This window comes from Pseudochaenichthys georgianus, chromosome 9, assembly GCF_902827115.2.
Source record: "Pseudochaenichthys georgianus chromosome 9, fPseGeo1.2, whole genome shotgun sequence".
In the NCBI taxonomy this organism is placed as follows: domain Eukaryota; kingdom Metazoa; phylum Chordata; class Actinopteri; order Perciformes; family Channichthyidae; genus Pseudochaenichthys; species Pseudochaenichthys georgianus.
This window is the reverse complement of record NC_047511.1, coordinates 28,592,137-28,614,027: the sequence shown is the minus strand read 5'-3', so window position 1 is coordinate 28,614,027 and position 21,891 is coordinate 28,592,137. Positions and strand designations below refer to the sequence as shown.

Here is a 21,891-nt window from a genome sequence, read left to right as displayed (position 1 = left end):
TTCTTATACTATCTACATACATCTTATAAGAGTATAATACATATGTATAATATCAGTTAAAATAAGTGCTTCAACATAGTTAACATTGCTGGAGGTATGCACAAATATTGATAGATGTCTTGTAATGCACTGTTGAGGAACCTGCAACCCAAGTTTTTCATTCATTGCATAACTACACCATAGTTGTGTAGGCCTATATGATATGTCAATAAACCTTAGAAAATCTTGAAATCTTGAAAGGGATGTGCAAAATAGTTATTATATACAGTCTTTACTTAACTATTAGTAGAGAATAACGAGTAATGAACATACTTTATAGGGATTCTATTAATATCTAATAATAAAAATAATGAAATTCAATAACATGCTTTAACCACTAGGTGTCCCTTTATATCAGCTGTGCACCTTTATGGTGTAAATACAGCCTATCTACCAATTGGATCAAATATAAAAGTCAGCCGAATTAGTGTTGATACTGCAAGGAGACGCATTGTGTGAAAAGAAATGTAAGATGTTGTTTAATTGTTGATATATTTATGATCCACGTCACGTTTCCAGTGTTGGCGGCAGTTCCTCATGTTTGTCTAGAAGTCTTCTCATCAGGGCTCTATAAATACCGAACTACGGCAGATATGTAATATTTAATGCAGCCGAACCGTGTATTACAATGCCGTTATGTGATGACTTTCAAAGAGAAAAGCAAGTACACTCGGAATAAAGTGTTTTCGGTCTGTTTCCGGTATATGTTAATGACGATGTGCTGTGAGATGTGAGACTGGAATTGTACAGGGGAAAATAACGTTTCTGCACCATTTTAGATGCGGATTTTGTTAAACTAATATGTTTGCGCTGTGGACCAACACTATACTTTGACGGGGAAGGGGGTAGCAATAAAGATAACACCATTAAACAGTTACACAACATAACAGAAATAATATCGATAGCAGCGTCCCTAGCAACCACCTTGGTAACAATGAAAACGTTGTATAGACACCATTTCCTGAAGTAATCTTCGTAATAACTAGCAAACTAAAGATCATGTACATCCACTGCACACATAATCTGAAATAACAACTCATATTTCTCGCATCAAATGACATCAAAACGCATTTTAATGGCCAAAGTAACTTTAAATAGGCATTTTACACCGAGAATAAAACGAAGTTCGGCCATGTTTTTTTTTTTCTGCAGGGAGAAATGTGAAGATCACGTGACATAGACGCCAGCCATTGGAATGAATGGTGAAAAAAAAACGTAGGGATCCTACAATTTCAGAGGCGTTTTCGTAGAAATACTACGTCCTACGTTGTGGACCAACGTAGTTATTACACGTTTTTTTGTGAGACTGGGTTGCACAGATGTGTATGTCAAAAAGGAATGCTTTACTATAAGCAATGCAATTGAGTAATGCAACACATACAGTACACTTGTTTGACACATCTTAAATATTTTGTTTTAAATATTTAAACTTAAGATATAATCTTCAAAAAGAATACAAGATATAACATAACATATTTATCAAAGTAGAAGGAAAGTGTCACTAAGAAACATATTTGATATTTACTGAGTCAACAAAGCCAATGTGAAGGAGGTTTTAATAACCAGTGTTGTTTATGAATATGTTTTGCCCCTCTGGGTTTATTCTATGTGCTCTAGTATGGCACAATAATAACCAAAACTGGTATCATGAAGCTCTCCAATTTCCCCACACAAACACATTTAACATCTGCATCAACCGCAGTAGCAATTACTGATATGAAATGAACTGTGAATGAACTTTTCCAATTAGTTCCATTAGTGGTTTTCTGGGTGCTAATTATTTTGCCGTCTGAAAGCCTGTTCTTTTCCCCTTGTTAATATGCAAGAACGTGTACTACAACATATTCAAACAAGTTTATCCAAACCACAAATTATACATTTGACCCACAGCCTTCAACATGTGGTTTCGAATGACAACTGAAATGAAATGTCTCGCAAACAAAACAACAACACATTAACTAAGTGTACAAATAGTGGCCTGACCGACTGGCAGATGATTGATAAAACTGCACTCTAATCAGACGTGAAAAAAGTGATATGCCTACTAAGCTTTATACTGCATAATGTAAATCTGGTTTATGCACTAAAAACAGCATACTTAGACTATGATGCACACCCATCCCAGAGTGATACATAGTGTTAAGTTACAATACACACACCATCAAAGTCCATTCAAACTTGGCAGCTATTTAATATTATATATTATATTCTAATCCCGTGATATCATCATATGACCAATTGTTCCATCATGGTGGTATGCAAAATTCACCTCTATGAACTGATAAACAATAGCAACACACATGCCAAGTCGATGGTTGGCCATGGCAAATGTGACAACGCAAGTTTAAGAATTCACACTGTGGATATAACAGAGCAACAGAAAACACACTGACACACTCACAAGTTTTGAAAATGGAGTATGATAGCTTGGTAGAAGACTCTGCATTTTTGCTAGATGCAGTCGTTCAGAAGAAACGGGGTACCACCCAGAAGTCTAGTCATGATGTCACCTTTTTTGTGTGAGCACATGTGTCTGGGAATTAAATTAAAAGCCAAACTGATACAAAACAAGGAAGACAGAACAACTATGAAATGCTTTAATGCTTTTTTTTTTACAGTAAATCTAAAAGACTTTCTCTTTTCTCACACATGTACAGAAATCTATCAAACATGTCTATATTACACATTTATAAGATAAGTGAAAAACTGAAGTTTGTTTTAAAATTAGGCTGCTAAATGACCCAAAAGTATTCTCTTTTATATATGGTTGCTCTTCACATGGTCAACACAACATGCAGGAACACATAATATACACTCTTTTTTTGCTGGCAGGCTAAGAAATTGCCCTCCTTGAAACAAACATCAACTGCAGAATTTTGGGGGTTATTCCCTATCTTTATTCAAGAGCGTGGTATTTAAATTTGAGAGCATACTTTATGTATTTATTTCCCTCAAACCCTGTCCTCGCACTCAAATAGTGCCTGCTTGCACTTAGATTTGCTCAAACTGTACGCTTGCACTCAGATATATTGCTGCTTACAGATTTGTTCTGCTCCCAGATTTATTCTGTGCGCGCTCGAAACTTTTGTGCAACAATCCTGTCAAAATCCCTCAACCAATAGGAGGCCTGGTGTCCTTGCGGGTGTGTTGGCTTTACTTATTACATTGTCCCGTAAGGGGCGGTTACTCTTTGGTTTATAAACCCCCGCCCTCCACGGATTTATAACATAACATGTACTTCACTTCGCTGTACACATTTTTTTTGTGGGGGGGTAAGCACAGTTAGTATATGTTTATAAAACGGACAAGTCAAATCAAGCAATCTGATGTTTCTTAGCCGTGATATAATGAGCGTATATTCCGGGTATAATTGTAGTTACTTTTCACAAATTAGTATCCCTCCGCGTCTGAGAACCATTACAACTGTTACATTACGTCCGTTACGAAACTAACTAACTAGGCCAGCGCCATATTAGATAGATCAGTCTATATGGCGCTGAACTAGGCTAACTAACAAAGCTTAAGATGGAAACATTTAAGGTTAACTTCGACCTCCGGGGTGGCCTTACTATGGAGGAGTGGATTGAGAAGTGCCTATCTCCAGAAAAAAAAAGCACCTAAACGACGACAATGCTGTCTGTCTAAATTATGTTCTCTAGCTGTTATTGTTGTTGCATAGCAACCACCTCGCACTATGTTTTGTGCAGAAGGCAACGGAGGGACTATTTTATTTTGAACATCATTATTTAATAATAAAAACTTCGTGTCGGGCCGAACCAAGCCGTAGCACAACAGTGCTGGAGCAGAACAACAGTCTGGAGAAAGAAGTGGGCCGGTCGGAAAATTCACAAGCAATCCCCCCTCCCCCCGTTGACAATTTACTAGCGATAACGAGGGCCGGTCGAGATTCCCGGGCTGATTTTTAGTCCCAGTACGCCACTGAACGTAGCTATTATGTAAGGTGCTGGTATATATATACTAACTGTGCTTCCCCCCCCCCCAAAAAGTTGTAAATCAAACAAGTGAAGTACATGCTATGTTATAAAGCCGTGGAGGGCGGGAGTTTATAAACCAAAGAGTAACCGCCCTTACGGGACGCTGTAATAAGTAAAGCGAACGCACCCGCAAGGACACCTGGCCTCCTAGTGGTTGAGGGATTTTGACAGGATTGTTGCACAAAAGTTTCGAGTGCGCACAGAATAAATCTGAGAGGAGAACAAATCTGTAAACAGCAATATATCTGAGTGCAAGCGTACAGTTTGAGCACCACGCTCTTGAATAAAGATAGGGAATAACCCCCATACAGAATTTCCTTAAATAAATACTCCAAGTGACAAATGTTAAATACAAAACAAAGAAAGACACTAAGTCTTACACAAATAGGGGTAGATGTACAGAATGAGGAGGAACATTTTTACGTCATCAGTTACACATTTTAATGCAAATGTATTCTCCGAAGCAAAGTTGACTGAAATCAAATGCTTATTCAAAGGTCAAATTTAAGTCTGGCATCTATAAAAAATAGCTAAATGGGCAAACAGCAGGTTCCAAATATTCAGTGCACAAGTTCAACTTTGTTCAATTGGTATGCCCACAAATTGCTTGATTAAAGTGAATGCTCTGATTAAGATACTTGTTTTGCTAAGTTGTTTACAGGGTTCATAGCCCATCATGCCCAGAGACTCAGGTCAAGCGGTTTTGGTACTAAAGTTAATTTCAGGAATGATGTGAGGTATAATTTAAGCTGAGCTAAGCTACATTTTGAAAGTTTATTTTGACTTAAAACATTAAGCTATCTATATAGCTTAATGAGAATGTGACATTTCTGAATGAGAAATGTCAGACACTTTTTCACTATCAATCTATATTCTGTTCACTCCTGAACTGTAGTGGCAAAAGCAATTTAAACACTGACATTCATAACTTGTTTTCTAAAGCACGTGTGTGTGTGTGTGTGTGTGTGTGTGTGTGTGTGTGTGTGTGTGTGTGTGTGTGTGTGTGTGTGTGTGTGTGTGTGTGTGTGTGTGTGTGTGTGTGTGTGTGTGTGTGTGTGTGTGTGTGTGTGTGTGAGAGCCTGTGGAATGATATTAATGTGATTCCTATGAATGTGTGCATAATGTGTGGTATGAGTGAAAACCAGTGTGTGAGTCCCTGCTTTGTTTGAGAGTGTGTTTGTGTAAGTGTGCATGTGTTTATAGTTGTATGCGTCCCACTGTCTCCTCCGTATGATTAGCTTCACATTAACTAAGTCACATATCACCCATCAGCGGGCTCCAGGCCTCCTCTGTACTATCTCACTGGACAAACATGCTGTCGTCTAGGCGCGTCACAAGCACACATACACGCATATACTCACACACACACATTCAACATTCACCTCCATCTGGAAAGCCATTAGGCACCTATCATAGCATATAATGATTGTCTCTATAGCGAAGCCATTTGGTTTGAAGTGGGCATCTGGACAGACACCCATTACCCTAAATTACAGTCTGTGAATGTATTTATTTTCGCTGCAATATTTATTAAAGTAGCAGTTTTGTTCACTCTCTTTTTGTATTTCATTTTCCTATGATGTTATTAACTAATACCTACAATTATAGGGCCTTTTCAACGTCATTATTTCAAGTGATTTATTTAAAGTCCATGGTAACAAACAAAAAGAATGCATAGTTTCTCTCCTCGATCAACCTTCCACATCCAAAACAATGTTCCAGGTGTCTTGGTAATAAGGGGGGTGTGCAAGTGCATGGAAAACAATAAGCCCTGTAGTCCCAGTGCACTCCGTCTCACCTGTTATTTGTCCATCACAGCACTGCATTGTACTGTTCTGTGCCCAGAGCACACGGCACACACAGTAGGTCACAACAACAAACACAACAATTTAAGTACTTAAGAAACAAAGTGTCACAATCTGTCTGTGTTTTGTTTTGTCTTGTCTTTTTCTGTCTTTGGCTTCCTGTTTTATTTTGAAAAGTGTTCACCCCCTGTCTTGCCTGTTGCTTTCTGTCTGTGTTCCCTCCCGTCTGATTACCCGATTGTGTTCACCTTGTGCCCCTGTGTTTTGTCCTCCCTCCTCCCCTGTCTCTTGTTTCTTTGATTAGTCTTGTGTGTATTTAAGTTCTGTTTTTTCTTTCTGTCATTGTTCGTTCCTTGTTTGTTTTGGACTGTGTTCACGGGGTAGTGTTCTGTTTTGTCAATTTAACCTTGGAATAAAGGAATTTTTCTGTGAAATCTGCATTTGGGTCCAGCCTGCTTCACTCCACCCTGACAGAAGAGCCCCCTGTGTCATGTCAGTGATTCGGCCCACTCCAGCCCCTCGTGTCCTGTCGACGTTCCGGCCCCCTCCAGCCCCTTGTGTCCTGTCGACGTTCCGGCCCACTCCAGCTCCTCGTCACCTGTTGGCTCTCTGGCCGACGCTAGCTCCCCGCGTCTTGACGACGTACCGGCCGACTCCAGCACCTCGTCTCCTGTTGGCTCTCCGGCCGACGCCAGCTCCCCGTGTCCTGTCGGCGGCGTCACCAAGTAACCTCTCAAGTCCCCTCTCGAGTCTCCTCTCAAGTTCCCTCTCAAGTCCCCTCTCGAGTCCCCTCTCGAGTCACCTCTCGAGTTCCCTCTCGAATCTCCTCTCGAGTCCCCTCTCGAGTCCCCTCTCAAGTTCTTTCTCAGGTCCCCTCTCAAGTTCTTTCTCAGGTCCCTTCTCGAGTCCCCTCTCAAGTCCCCTGTCGAGTCTCCTCTGGAGTCCCCTCTCGAGTCTCCTCTCGAGTCCCCTCTCGAGTCTCCTCTCGAGTCTCCTCTCGAGTTCCCTCTCGAGTCCCTACCCAATGTCCTGTCCCGTCGGGGGTCCCGCCGACTACTCTTCTGCCGGGGGTCCTGCCAACCCTATGTCCTGTGCCGTTGGAGGTCCCGCCGACTACTGTTTTGCTGGGGGTCCTGCCAACCCTATGTCCTTTGCCGTTGGAGGTCCAGTCGACACCTGTCTCGCCGGGGGTCATGCCAACTCCATGTCCTGTGTCGTTGGGGGTTCCGCTTTGGGTCCTGCCAACTCCATGTCCTGTGTCGTTGGGGGTTCCGCTGAGGGTCCTGCCAACTCCATGTCCTGTTTCGTTGGGGGTTCCACCGGATTTCCTGCCAACACCTGATCCTGTCCTGTTGGGGGTTCCGCCAACACCTGCTCCGCCGGGTTTCCTGACAACACCATATCCTGTCCTGTTGAGGGTCCTGTTGGGGGTCCCGTCGACAGGTACTCCGCCAGGTTTCCTGCCAACACCATGTCCTGTCCTGTTTGGGGTCCCGTCGACACCAGCCCTTGCTGCGTCGGGGCTCCCACTGACACCAGCCCATGTTCCGTCCAGGGTCCCGTCTACGCCTGACCCGCAAGGGGTTCCACCAGCTCCTGCTCTCGATCCCAGTGCTCTGGCGATCCAGCTGACAATGGAGGGGTCCCATCGCGGCCTACGCCGTCTTCCTGCCCATCCTCCGGAGCTGTCCCGTCGCCGCCTTCTTGCCCGTCCTTGTGCCCGGCCCCCTGGGTTCCCCAGCCGCGGCCTTCGCCCTCGAGCCCGGCCCCCTGAGTGCCGCGGCCTTTGCCCTCGAGCCCGGCCCCCTGACTCTTCCAGCCGCTGCCTTCGCCCTCATGCCCTGCCCCCTGAGTTTGCCCGCTGTAGCCTTCGCCCCTTTTTTAACTCTGCCTTGCCCCCGGGCCGTCCGCCCGAGACCACCACCATGAACTTTGCCTTGCCCCCGGGCCGTCCACCTGAGACCCCCACCATGAACTCTGTCTTGCCCCCGGGCCGTCCGCCCGGGTCCCCCTTCTCGGCTTCTGCTTTGCCCGGGATGTCCGTCTGAGTGTGTTACTTCCTCTTAATGATCATCACAAAAACAGACCAAAAAACGTTTTCATTGTATTCAAAAATCTCTCTTCCTCACCCACTATCTCTCCCTCTCTTACAAACAGACAAAGACATGTTAGTCCCCTGCTCCAGCTGTGTCTTAAGAAGTCAGGGCCAGACCGGTAATCTGACTGGTATAGAATTGACTGAATCTGTATCCATTACAGGATGTAAAACCCCTCAGTCCCAAACCCTCCTCACCTCCTTCACCTTCCACCTTTTAGAGATTTCAAGATCACTTTTTTCCCTCTCAAACACACAACATAGGACCTTTTCAAATATCGCATAACAGGGACTTATATTTATGTCATGCTTTGTCTCTGAGCCCTTATATCCTTAACTCCTGCCCCACATTAGCCTTCTGGATCCCGCCTTGTTAAGCCTCCCCTACTCAGGGACTCCTGGTTTGTGGCGCCAGCTGTGTTGAAGAAAATATTTCAGAAGTCACACAAGGAAGATGAAAAAAGGATAAATCTAAGTTGGAGGTTTACCTCAGGACACCAACAAATAGTTTTTAACAAACAGTCAGCAATGCCTTACAGCTGTGTTTCAGTTTCAGAGCCAGCATATGTAGTTCTGATAAGGTATCTGTTTCTAGCAAGGGAACTCAACACATCCTGCCAGGAAGCTTTAAGGCTGAGGAGCAGAGCGCTCCACCATCAGTTTGATACATTGACTCAGCTTTCACGCCTTCTGCTTCTCTTTTCTCAAAACTGCATTTCCTGCTAGAAATGTCTGAGTCAGTGTTCCTCAAGTATTAAAGTTTTGTCAATGTCTTCTTGAGAGCTAAGAACCCCCTCTATAAACTAAACTGAGTGCTTTTTAAGATGATGAGAAGCATCCATTTCACTGTGGGCGAAGGTCAGTGCTAATCAGGCATGCAAATCAGAAACAACATCATCTTTATCAAGCAGGTGTTAAGTGACAGAGAGGGAGAAAAGATGAGGCACACAGATGTTTCCAAATACTTTTTTACAAACTTAAAACAGTGTTTTACATAAAAACAAAATCTGAAAATTCTGAAATTCTGCGGAGAGTAACAGAGTCTCATTAGCGAACAGTGACAACAGCAAAGCAACTGGCAAAGCTTTGACTGTGAAAACTGATACAGCGGTGCTTATTTCCACCAAGGACAATGAAATGTAAGCTATCACGCTCACTCCTCACTTCCCAGAACTCACATTGAAGATTGCAGCCTGGCATAGGTGGAAGGTCACAGAGACTGTATGTGTGTGTGAGTGTGCGTAAGTGTGCACATTCCCAATGCTCTCATTTCTCCTTGAAAATAATGAACACATTGTACTTTATTTGATTGAGACAACGTCATGAATATGCTGCAAGGCAAACTGTGACCTTGATGTAGACACAACACCATAGTTGTCTACTGCCTGTCTAAAGACCTGTAATGACTCCAGTTCACCTGTGGCTATAGGACCAGGAAACATTAGCTGACCAAGTCTAGACTCCCATTCACCCTACCAACCATCCATGTGCAGTTTAGGCTGGGAAAGTGGAAATAAACAGTGGGAACACAGCCAGGGAGAGGCAGAGAAAGTAAGGATCAGATAATCCTGATAAATAAAATCCTCTCTGTCCACCTGCTCCATCTTATATTTTCATACAGTTTTCAAAACAAACATTTGCCCTTTAAGGCACAGTTGAATTGGTTGCCAGGACAATCAATCATCTGCTGTCAACCAATGAAGGAGCATATGGCTGGTCCAATCAATCAACCTTGTGTCAACCAATGAATAAAGGTTGTTGCTAACCCCGACCTCAGGGCAAAATGCTATTTCTATAAAGTTTAAACTATTTAAAAACTGCTACAGTAAACCTGTTTTAACTGTTAGGAGCATCTAGAGCAGGGGTCTCCAACACGTCGATCGCGAGCTACCGGTAGCTCGCGGGCAGCTTTTCAGTAGCTCGCCGCTCGATTATCGATTATAGCGTAGTAACGTTGCTTCTTGATTTTTCGGCCGCGGCCGGACAATAAAGTGTTTTTATTTTAGAATTGTTTCTGTCACACGAATATCAAATGTGTCGGTGACGCAGAGATCAAGGAGCAGATGTGACAGCGGCACAGCGGCACCACACACGGAGCAGTCTGCTTTCTCCAGCAGCACCAGTCAGAACCAACGGCAGAATGACCCGCTCTGAATCAGGCCGCGTCGCTGCGGCTCAGACACACATGGAAGGATTTGTGTTTTTGAAAAACACTCGTTATCGTCATGTCAAGTCTTGGATTGCAGAGTATGAATGTCCTCTTGCTATTAGTATTTTAAGTTCATAAATACGTGTGTAAAGTTTGTGAAGGCAGGAAGAAAGCTTCCGCGATCACCGTCTCCTCTCCGTTCCTCCAAACCCCGCCCCCTCCCTGAAAATAATGAGTGACAGGCTGATAGTGACCTGATAGAAACTTTATTATTCACTTAATCACTGATTGAGATGATGAAGCTAACTTAATCTCATACATTCATGGGATTCATGCAACAGTAAGACAGAGAATGTAAGCGTGCACCCACATGCACTATTTTTTTTTTATAATGCTTAAATACTCCTGTTGTCTGCTGTGTTCAGACTCAAGTCATGTGTGTGATGCCTCATTCAAGACATTCAGTGTCCTTTTTTTTAACAGAAGACCGTTGCTAGAAGCTGCAGCTAGACTGCAGAAGTATTAGTTTTTTGTTTTTGTGGATGGAAAAATGTCACACAGATATAGGGAGGCTAGACCTATACAATTCATTTATTATAATTGCATGTCAACACGAAGAAGAAGAAAAGATGGCTGCACTGTTCAGTGTCAATCCTGTGGAGATGGAGGTTATAAATCTCCAAAATCATGTTCAGCTTAAGTCTCAGCAAAACTCACAACATTTCTGGAGCCTTAGACCCAGAAAACTATAAGAACATCACCAAGCAGCACTGAACCTGTCTGCTTTATGTGGCTCTGTTCTACAGACCTTTGTGAAGCAGCTTTTTCTGGCATGAATGAAATCTAAATACAGAACAAGACCGACTGATGAACATTAAATGACTCCATTAGAGTGAACCTAAGTGGGCCCAGCAGACCCCTGTATGGTGGACTCCATGCAGTGCCAGTCATCTCACTAACTGTAAAAAAGAGTGAATGCACTTATTTTACACACGTGCCATAAGATGCTTGCAAGGTGGTGATTAAGGCGATGTATTTACTATGTGGGCCATAATAAGAAGTGAAAACATTGTATTTTTCTCTTGGACATGTGTGAATCTTCAGTGAAGTACTTACTATGTTGTCCATATTAATATGTGAGAAATTGTCGTTTTCTTGGACCTTGATGTGAAGTTAAGATTTTAGATAAGCTTTGGGTGTTGCAATTTCACACAAAAGTAGCTTAATTCAACTGATGAGTGCTATGTGAATAAATGTAAGCGATGCGATGCAAGTAGCTCTTGGCCACTTTCATTTTTTCAAAGTAGCTCTCAGGTGGAGAAAGGTTGGAGACCCCTGATCTAGAGAGTGATACAAAAATGAAATACCTAAGCTGATCACTTCTTTCAAAATCTGGATTTTTTTTTTCCCGCTGAGACCAAGCTTGGTGCTCATCCACAATGACAATGATGCACTATCATCTGGACATTTTTAAGACTCTATTATCTAGCGAAATGCAACACATGACAATATTATTTTTAAGTATGAATTAACAGAGGTGGTAATGTGAAAATATAGGGTTAAGAATTAATAAATATGTGCTCAGATAAACACATTTGTGTTTTTGGTGAGTATTTAAGTCAGATCTTTTGAATAATAGGAGCGCTACATTTCTTTTACTAGTCTACAATAGCCAATTAATGTTAAACTGTTATTTATATCAACTACAACATTACATATCCCAACTCCTCACACTAAAACTGCACTTATGGAGATGTATTATATGTCCCATATGCAGCACTTGTAGCAACACAATTTGTGAAAGATAGAAAGTGGGGGGAAACAAATGTGCATTTTCTAATAAAATATGAAGTCAATATTCATTTATATTTAAAGTTTCAATAGAAAAGGCTTTATAGCAGTTTAACACAAACAAGAACAAAACTTGGTACAGCTCCAACTTTTTGTCAGATTTCACATATGTCTTCCTCTTGGGCAGCTGTGGCTGCAGCTTCTTGCACAGAGCAGCCAGTATGACCATGACTCTCAAGCACTCAGCAATTTTTACATTTGTGTTCCTGTGTACTCATGTGTGCAGTGCAAATGCTTTAATGTCCATGTTATTCAAAATGTAATTCCTTTAAAGGCTCAGTTAAAAAGGTTAACACAGTAACTGCAAGCAAAGGGAGTAAATGAGAACTGGTAACACAGCATGGACTCCATAGGAAAGCCGACTAAGACTGTGACAATGACAGGAAAGATGGATGAGAAAGAGGGGGTGACGTCCAGCCAGAGGTCGCAGCATGACCTCAGCACATAGCAAACTTAGTATGAGGTATGAGACTCTGCTGGCTTAACTTCAGGGCTCCAGCTGAAACAATCTCCGATGACTTTAAATAGACCAACAATAAAGACGGTAACAAAAAATAGGCACGGATGCCATCACTCTTCAGAAATAAGAGTCCAAACCTGAACATAACAGGACACTCTAATGTTTCAATTCCTCCAATGATTTTTATCAATCAGGATCATCTATAGAGCCTCTGTGCCATAGTTAAACCAATGCTGGAAATACAACAGAGGTGCAGTGTCAAACCTTAATGACACACATCACGGCACTAAACATAACAGACTATTAAATCTGACACTCTCTCTCTCCAACACCTCGCCAATCACACTCCAGATACCAAACATGGTCACAGACAAGCGGCTGATGCGACTGACGGAAACAATGTCGCTCCATGACAATATATTTCTCTATCTGTTTGAAGGATAAAGCAAATACACAGAAAGATATGAAACCTATTGTCCCAGCAATATATAAAACTTGTAAACATTTGAAATTCAAAGTGATAAGAAAATCAATAATCAATTGTCACAGTCCAACTTACAATTTAACTCAATGTAGTTTTCTATGGCCAGTAGAAAAACCTCTTGACTAACCATATCAATATGATATCAAATTCATGAGTGTCTGCTTATGACATAATAGTGTTTTGGAAAATGCTTTAGTCTCAAATTCACTATTATCAAGACACTGAACCCTTTAATTTAACAATTGGAAAATTAAATAAAAAAGATTGTATCTCATGTGTGCCTTTTTTGAGCTGATAAAATCCTGATGGAGACATGTTACACTTTAACAAAACATTTCCTTGATGCAAAACAACCACATGTCTTATGATCAGGATCATGGCTACACCAGTTGCTACATTTTGGAGCTGATTCCTTAAACTGACACTTTAACACACTGCAGAGCAAAGTTTTAAATGCAAACTTGTTGAAGTACCATACATGTTTCCACAAAAAGTACAATTCTACATGTGAGAAAAAACAACCATACTGTTTTCAGTAAGTAGACGAAAGAACTGACTAAATAAGAAAGTTTAGGTGAAAAAGGAAATCTCACACATTTTTGAGGATATGCATCAGAGCAACTTCCGAGCAAAGCTAAGTAAAAACAGCCACTATGTTGAGGAGTACAGAGAGGCTTTGCAGTTACTCACCCTGTGCTTGTGCGTGAAGAGAGAACAGTCCAAGCAACAGCAGAGGACTCCGGCTCCAGAGAGAGATAGAGAGAGAGAGCGCTTCAGCCTTTCTCCCTGCACTGGCATGGTAGAGTCTGCCACTGCGCTCCTCTCTTCTCCTCTATTCAATAAAGTCCACACGGCAGGGTCCGCAGCTCACACACTGCCTCTCCCTCGGAGTGTGTATGTGCCTATGGTATAAGCCAGGGAGAGAGAGAGAGAGATAAGTGGAGTATTGGGCGAGCAAGCTCCTGTGTGTGTGTGTGTGTGTGTGTGTGTGTGTGTGTGTGTGTGTGTGTGTGTGTGTGTGTGTACACGTGCGCATGTGTGCGTGTGTCCACCCAACCCAGTCTCATGGCATTTCGTGTTATAGTCACAACATTTACTCTATTGATTCGTGTTCACCAACACGATTTCCCCCTTTTTTTCGTGTCACACAAAACGATTTTAAAAGCAATGTATTTCTATTGGTAGGCCTAGTATGTTTCGTGCCTGCAACACATATTTTTGTCCGTTCGGGTCTTGGAAGACCGGAAGCTGTGGGGTTCATAAAAACATTTTCTTACTCAATATCAAGCCACGATTATTGATTTTATTTTAAATCGTATAATGTCGGACTTTTTTTTTCATCTGTGATGAAAAGAAATGGGGCTCAGAGCCTCAGAATACTGAAATCTGTATTTTTTTAAATATTTTTTTCCTTCTAATTTGTTATTCTTTTCTAAATAACACACTGTTATTTACTAATCAATAACACTATTATCCTTGTTTTTATTTATTTGTTTAATTCCATAATCTCGGGCTTTTTTGGCGTCCGCCAGGAACCGAATTTCAAAATAAAAACAACCGGAAACAGACGTAGGCCTATAAGGGACATTTCGAGCATCAATGCGATACACAGCCACTGAACTGATTACCCAAGATCCTCAGCTATGGTTTAAACTCGCTGATTGGATGTTTTAGCCGCAATGCGTGTAGGGGTATGGTGTTAATGCGAAAAACATTTCTGTGTTTAGGATGGCCGAAGACACTACACTACCCATAATCCCCAGCTATCGTTTAGGACTACTGTCCCCGTGATTAATCTTCAAGTTCTGGGATTGGATGTTGGAGTGGCAGTGCGGCAAGTTTACGCCGAGCGTCAAACAGCTGTGTGAAATGGAACGAAACCACGCCAGACTATCTAAAACTGGAATCGAACGCCCCCCCCCCAGAACTACACATGCTGGCTATGGTGTTTCGCAAAATGTTCTATGGGACGTCTCTACTGAACGTTTTCGTTTTTCCCACAATTAGAAGTTGCCAGTATTAAACACATTGGTGTTATCAAATGTAAAACATAGAATCAATAAATGAGTGAACATCGCTTGTGTCCGCGCAGCATTAATATATACCTACATGAGAGCTCATTGTTACTTTGTAATTCTACTCCACTACAATTCAGAGGTTAACCTGGTATTTTTACTCCATTACAATTATTTGAGTTACTTTGCAGATTCTGATTAATGATGTGAAATATAAACAACCCTTAAATCAGACTTTAGTTACACCTGAGTAAAATTCAAGGAAGGTGATTGTCAAGTGCCAACTATCAGGAGAGATATTTGATAGTTGGTGCTTAAGACTAAACATTTATCTGCAATTGGCATGAATGGAAACGAGTAATAAAGTATATTCATTACTCATTATTCTCTACTAATAGTTAATTAAAGACTGTATATAATTGCTATTTTGCACATCCCTTTCAAGATTTTCTGAGGTTTATTGACATATCATATACACAACTATGGTGTAGTTGTGCAATGAATGAAAAACTTGGGTCGCAGCTGAGGTTCCTCAACAGTGCATTACAAGACATCTATCAATATCTGTATATACCTCCGCCATTAAACTGTCATATTCTGCACATTTCTTATACTATCTACATACATAAGAGTACAATTCATATGTATAATTGTGATGGCCACAGCCACACAGGGTAAACCAACTACACTGCATCCTCATCTTCAGTAGTTTTGCTCCAGTGCAGCTACAATAAAACATGCCAATTAACACACGCCAATTAACACCACACATTTGCTCTAAATGTTACCATATCCATTGGGGGAGGTTACTTCCTGGTTCAGCAAAGGGTGTGGCCGAGCGCTGAGGACTCATAAATACTGCAAGGAGCCAATTGGGACAGATTGGGACAAACCACCTGCTTCCATGTCAAAGGGGGGATTTGGGTGTCCTTTGTGTATGATGTGACTATTACTTATCCCTTGGGTTCAACTTGGTTTGGCCAAGCCACTATATAGGTTCCTTGGTTTTTCATTGTAGGAGGTCCGTTTTGTTGAGTTAACACCTGTTATGTTTCTTTGAGGTATTTTCTGTTGACCTCTTTTATAGGCCTTGCTATTATATGATGTTTTGTGGTTCTATTTCGTATAAGGCTTCGCCCTCTAAGGCTATCGCTATTGGGTAAACCCCACTGCACGTGTGCAGCACTGACAGACTTATTCCACGCCCACCTACGACGTGGGCCCCACCTCCGGGCTCACTTCCGTATAAATAGGAAGTAGGCCCTACAATCCGCTCCTACTTTTCTTCAGCACTCCGTTGCAGAAGCATTGACAGGCAAAACAAGTTATTTTAAGAGCTAAAAGAGCAAACATTCCTGGTTCCCCTGGGCCCATCCTCCCACTCCTCCGGACGGGGGAAACAGGGTGGGGGCCCAGTGTCAACCCGACATATGAGTTACGACCGGAGCTCACGGTGTGAGTTTTGCCGGGGATTAGAGCACGCAAACGCGGCTCTCACTCCCCAGGTGTCGTGCACTCATTGTGTCCATCTCCCTCGGGCCCACAGGCAGTGGAGAGCGGACGCTCTCGTTGCTGCGGCCGAGGATGATTGGCTGGTCCAGGAGTTTTTACTCTGTGGACCAAGCCCTTTATTTATTGGATCCGAGTGGCGGGCAGCAGTCAGGCGACTCCTTCCCCTCCATTCACGGATCACCATGTGGTTCCCCCGCCCTGTCTCCCTCTCCTCCGGCGGGGGAGACGGGGCGGGGGCCCGGGGTCAGCCCGGTAGCCAAGCCTAGGTTCGGCTGCCGGGCTGAGGATGGGTCAACGGGTCCCTCTATCCGCCGTCACGGCTCTGCCGTCGATGAGCGGTATTCTTCAGGAACTCCCGGAGATCATCGGAAAGGCAGCCGCCTAATGAGATCTCCCGGTTCAGGAGAGCTCTCCTCCGGATGACATAAACCTGCATAAGCGGCTGCCTCACAGCCTGTCGGTTGTTAGGCAGCAAGGCTTACGGCTCAAACCAGCTGTCTTTAAAACCTGTCGGTTAATTAGACAGCCGGGTTTGTTTCCTATGTCACAGATGTGCCTCCTATACACACCGCCGCTCATTCCTCAAGCAGGTTTGAGCGTGAACCTCAATGTCCGTTTTACGAGTTTTAAAAGCTCCTAAATGGCGACATGAGGAGAGCCGCTGTGTAATACAGCGTGGGGAGGTGCATAAGCCAGCTGTTTTTACCTGTATGGTTAAACAGACAGCGGGGCTCGCCGTTTGAGCCGGCTGTAACCTGTTGGTTAGCGCGGCAGCGGGGCTCGCGGCACAAGCCAGCTGTAATTAACCAGCCGGTTACTTAACAGCAGGGCTTGACGGTTAAACCTGATGCTCCTAAACCTATCGGTTATAGGCAGCACGGGTTTTTTACTCTGTCCCAGATGTGCCTATACTACACACGGTCGTAATGAGCCTAGGGCTGTTATTACGCACTGTGTGACTAGCACTGCACACACCTCCACTCATTCCCTCAGCGGGTTTGAGCGTGAACGCGCCTCAATGTCCAGTTTACGAGCCTTCTCCGAAACAGAGACAGGATGAGAGCCGGTGTGAGATGCAGTGTGTGGAGGGCCCCTCGCAGCCTTTTTCGGTCCGGCCCCTCTTGGGCTACTTCACGGGCAACGGCGGCGAGGGCTCTGACGTGGCTCGTCACCATGACAACCACAGCACATCCAAACCAGGTGTGCGCTCTCAGAGTATTACTCAGAGTGGCGACACGTGTATTCGATGGACAGATTGATAATAATAATAAGCAGCAAGGCCCACCGGGTAAGCCGGCTGCCCCTAACCTGTCGGTTATAGGCAGCATGGCTCGCTGCATAACCGGCTGTCTTTAAAACCTGTTGGGTTTTTAGACAGCTCGGATTTTTTTCCTCTGTCCCAAACCTACCTCCTACACACGGTCATAATGAGCCACGAGTGCCATTATTACAGTGTGGACAGCACTGCAGACACCTCCGCTCATCCCTTAGGGGTGTTGAGCGTGAACGCACCTTAACTGTCCGGTTTACGAGCCTTCTCCTAAACGCGACATGCAACGTGAAATGCAACGTCTGGAGGGCTCTGGCGTGGCTCGTCACCATGACAACCACAGCACATCCAGAGCAGGTTCGCGCCTTGAGGACGGCGCGTTGGTTAGATGGACAGAGGGAAGTTAATATGCAGCAAGGCTCCCCGGTTTAAGCCAGCTGCCAATAGCCTATTGGTTACTTGGCAGCATGGCTCGCTGCCTAAGCCGGCTGGGTTTTTTAACTTATTGGTTAATAAAACAGCTGGGCTTGCTATTCAAGTCCGTCTACCGTAAACTGTCTGGGTTTAGGCAGCATGGATTTTTCCTCTGTCTCAGACACCTCCTACCCACGGTCGTAATAAGCCCAAGGGGGGCCATTATTACGCCTCGTGTGGACAGCACTGCACACACCTCCGCTCATCCCTTAGTGGGGTTGAGTGTGAACGCGCAGTTTACGAGTATTCTCCTAAACGACGACATATTGAGAGCCGGTGTGGAATGCAGCGTGTGGAGGGCTCTGGCATGGTTTGTTACCAACCACAGCAACACACTCTCACTCCCTAAGCGTCCAATAGCGACGTTTGGTCAGTGTCCGTGGCGTCCAATTGTGACGCTCCTAGGCTCCTTCAGCGTCATAAAGGGACGCAAATAGCTTTCAACTGATTGCAATGTATTCCCATCTGCGTCGGGATTTGACGCTCATGGAAGCACGGCATTCGTTTATGCCGGCTGCCCTTAAAGGCAATGTGAGCATCCATTCCCATTGGATAACGGAGAATTTTACACCCGGAAGTAAGTACTCCTCTTACTGTCGATTGATTTTACAGTGATATCTGCACTACTCATCGACTAAAAAACACCAGATTATCCTTGTTAATTACACAACATTGATTGGTTTAAATTGTGTGCAATGCTTTTGTATTTTTCCCCTTCGATTCGGAGAAACAAATATGTTTTCTGAGTAAAGGATGGCAGAAGACACTACACTACCCAGAATCCCCAGCTATCGTTTGGCCTACACCATGTGCTCTGTTTGACAAACCCCGTTTTTTTCACCATTCATTCCGATGGCTGGCGTCTATGTCACGTGATCTTCAAATTTCTCCCTGCAGAAAAAGAAAACATGGCCGAAATTCGTTTTATTCTCGGTAGAAAATGCCTATTTTAAAGTTAGTTTGGCCATTAAAATGCGTTTTGATGTCATTTGATGCGAGAAATAGGAGTTGTTATTTCAGATTATGTGTGCAGTGGATGTACATGATCTTTAGGTTGCTAGTTATTACGAAGATTAATTAAATCGCGACGTTTTCATTGTTACCAAGGTGGTTGCTAGGGACGCTGCTATCGATATTATTTCTGTTATGTTGTGTAACTGTTTAATGGTGTTATCTTTATTGCTACCCCCTTCCCCGTCAATGTATAGTGTTGGTCCACAGACTAAACATATTAGTTTATTAACAAAATCCGCATCTAAAGATAGCCTACGTTATTTCCCCCCTGTGCAATTCCAGTCTCACATCTCACAGCACATCGTCATTAACAAATACCGGAAACAGACCAAAATAATAATAATATCTTATTCCGAGTGTGCTTGCTTTTCTCTTTGAAAGTCATCACATAACGGCATTGTAATACACGGTTCGGCTGCATTACATATTACATATCTGCCGTAGTTCTGTATTTATAGAGCCCTGATGAGAAGACAAACATGAGGAACTGAAAACGTGACGTGGATCATAAATATATCAGCCATTAAACAACATCTTACCTTTCTTTTCACACAATACGTCTCCTTGCAGTATCAACACTAATTCGGCTCACTTTTACATTTGATCCAATTGGTAGATAGGCTGTATTTACACCATAAAGGTGCACAGCTGATATAAAGGGACACCTGGTGGTTAAAGCATGTTATTGAATTTCAATATTTTTATTATTAGATATTAATACGATCCCTATAAAGTATATTCATTACTCGTTATTCTCTACTAATTATTAATTAAAGACTGTATGTAATGACTATTTTGCACCTCCCTTTCAAGATTTCAAGATTTTCTAAGGTTTATTGACATATCATATAGGCCTACACAACTGTGGTGTAGTTCTGCACTGAATGAAAAACTTGGGTTGCAGGTTCCTCAATAGTGCATTACAAGACATCTATCAATATTTGTGCATACCTCCAGCAATGTTAACTATGTTGAAGCACTTATTTTAACTGATATTATACATAATGTATTATACTCTTATAAGATGTATGTAGATATTTCATCTCCGGCCTTGTCAGGTATTGAACAATCAATAAATAAAGAACACAGAATTGTTGAATATAAAACACAGAATTTATGTGATTATACTAAATGATTTTCAAATAAACACAACTGCATATTTAACTGTTACACATGCTGATGTAACGCAAATGTTCCAACTTGGGATCAATAAAGTATATATCGATGGCTACTGCCATATTTGCAAAATGTGCCTCTGAACCTTGACAAGTGCATGTTTCAGGCTTATCAATTAATGTAATGCAATGTTATCACAGGGGTCACACACATAAGACCAGCTGTTAAATAAAGCTCTTCTGACCTTAGCTGGCATGTGGGTATATATATTAATACTGCCCATAATGGGCACAAGCAATTTTCACCCATTTATTAATTATATGTTTTAAATGTGAGTGTTTCCTGTCCCCTAAACCTCCAGGGATGTACACAGTTTAATACTGGCAACTTCTTATTATGGGAAATACGAAAACGTCTTTTAAAACTACAACTCCCAGTAGAGACGTGCCATAGAGAACATGTTGCGAAACAGAATAGCCAGCATGTGTAGTTCTGGGGACGGGGTGGGGGAGGGGGGACGCGGTGGACCCGTTCAAATCCAGTTGGGACAGTCTGCCGTGGTTCCATCCCATTTCAAGTGCTGTTCGAGAATCGGCTTAACCCTCGGAGCACACTCTCCAATCACAGAGCTTGAGGACTATCACGGGGTTTGTCAAGAGCACATGGTGTAGTCCAAACGATAGCTGGGGATTCTGGGTAGTGTAGTGTCTTCTGCCATCCTTTACTCCTGGGAATGGACGCTCACATTACCTTTAAGGGCAGCCGACATAAACGAATGCCGTGCTTCCATGAGCGTCAAATCCCGACGCAGATGGGAATACATTGCAATCAGTTGAAAGCTATTTGCGTCCCTTTATGACGCTGAAGGAGCCTAGGAGCGTCACAATTGGACGCCACGGACACTGACCAAACGTCGCTATTGGACGCTTAGGGAGTGAGAGTGTGTTGACCACAGCACATCCAGAGAATGTACACCCGGCACTATCAGAGTACTGTATGGTACTCAGGGTGGCGGCGAGTATGTCTGATGGACAGATGGATGAGAGGCGGATGGGCAGAGGGTAGTCTCTGCAATTCGCCTCTCCCCCCCGCAGTTCTACGGGATACAGGAAGTCCTGTCATCCCAAGAACAGTGTCTCGCGCTCCGTGCAAAGCGGCAGGAACTCTGGTTAAAGAAAGCCTTTTCCCGGGGTTCCTCAAAGGGAAGAAAATCAGGGGTTTTTACTCCCGCTATTTTCTGGTCCCGAAGGAGACGGGGCGGGGGGAATGAGACCCATCCTCGGCCCCCCCCGCAGTTCAATGGGATTCAGGAAACACTTCTGTCATCCCAAGAACAGTGCCTGGCGCTCCAGACGGAGATGCAGGAACTCCTGGTAAAAAGTGCGATTTCCAGGGTTCCTCAGGGGGAAGAAAATCGGGGGTTTTACTCCCGTTATTTTCTTATCCCGAAAAAGGCCGGGGGGATGAGACCCATCCTAGATCTGTCAGCATTCAACAGAGTGATACGGAAAAGACCGTTTCACATGCTGACAATCAAACAGGTAATGGAGTGTGTTCACCAGGGAGATTGGTGCACCTCCACAGACCTGAAGGATGCTTACTTCCATATAAC

At 43.3% G+C, this 21,891-nt stretch overlaps 1 protein-coding gene across 3 annotated transcripts in view; it reads right to left on the bottom strand.

Moving 5' to 3' along the window:
• LOC117452816 (bone morphogenetic protein receptor type-1B-like) overlaps nt 1–13,765 on the bottom strand; it is an 81,025-nt gene extending 67,260 nt beyond the window's left edge. Inside the window, exon 1 of one of the 3 annotated variants that reach the window (XM_034091592.2) lies at nt 13,569–13,765. In XM_034091592.2, coding sequence (XP_033947483.1) covers nt 13,569–13,676 — 108 coding nt within the window. In that variant the 5' untranslated portion in view covers nt 13,677–13,765. The remainder of the gene's footprint in view (nt 1–13,568) is intronic. The other 2 variants (XM_034091593.2, XM_071204376.1) reach the window with 2 other exon arrangements.
• Between the last annotated feature and the right edge of the window lie 8,126 nt (nt 13,766–21,891).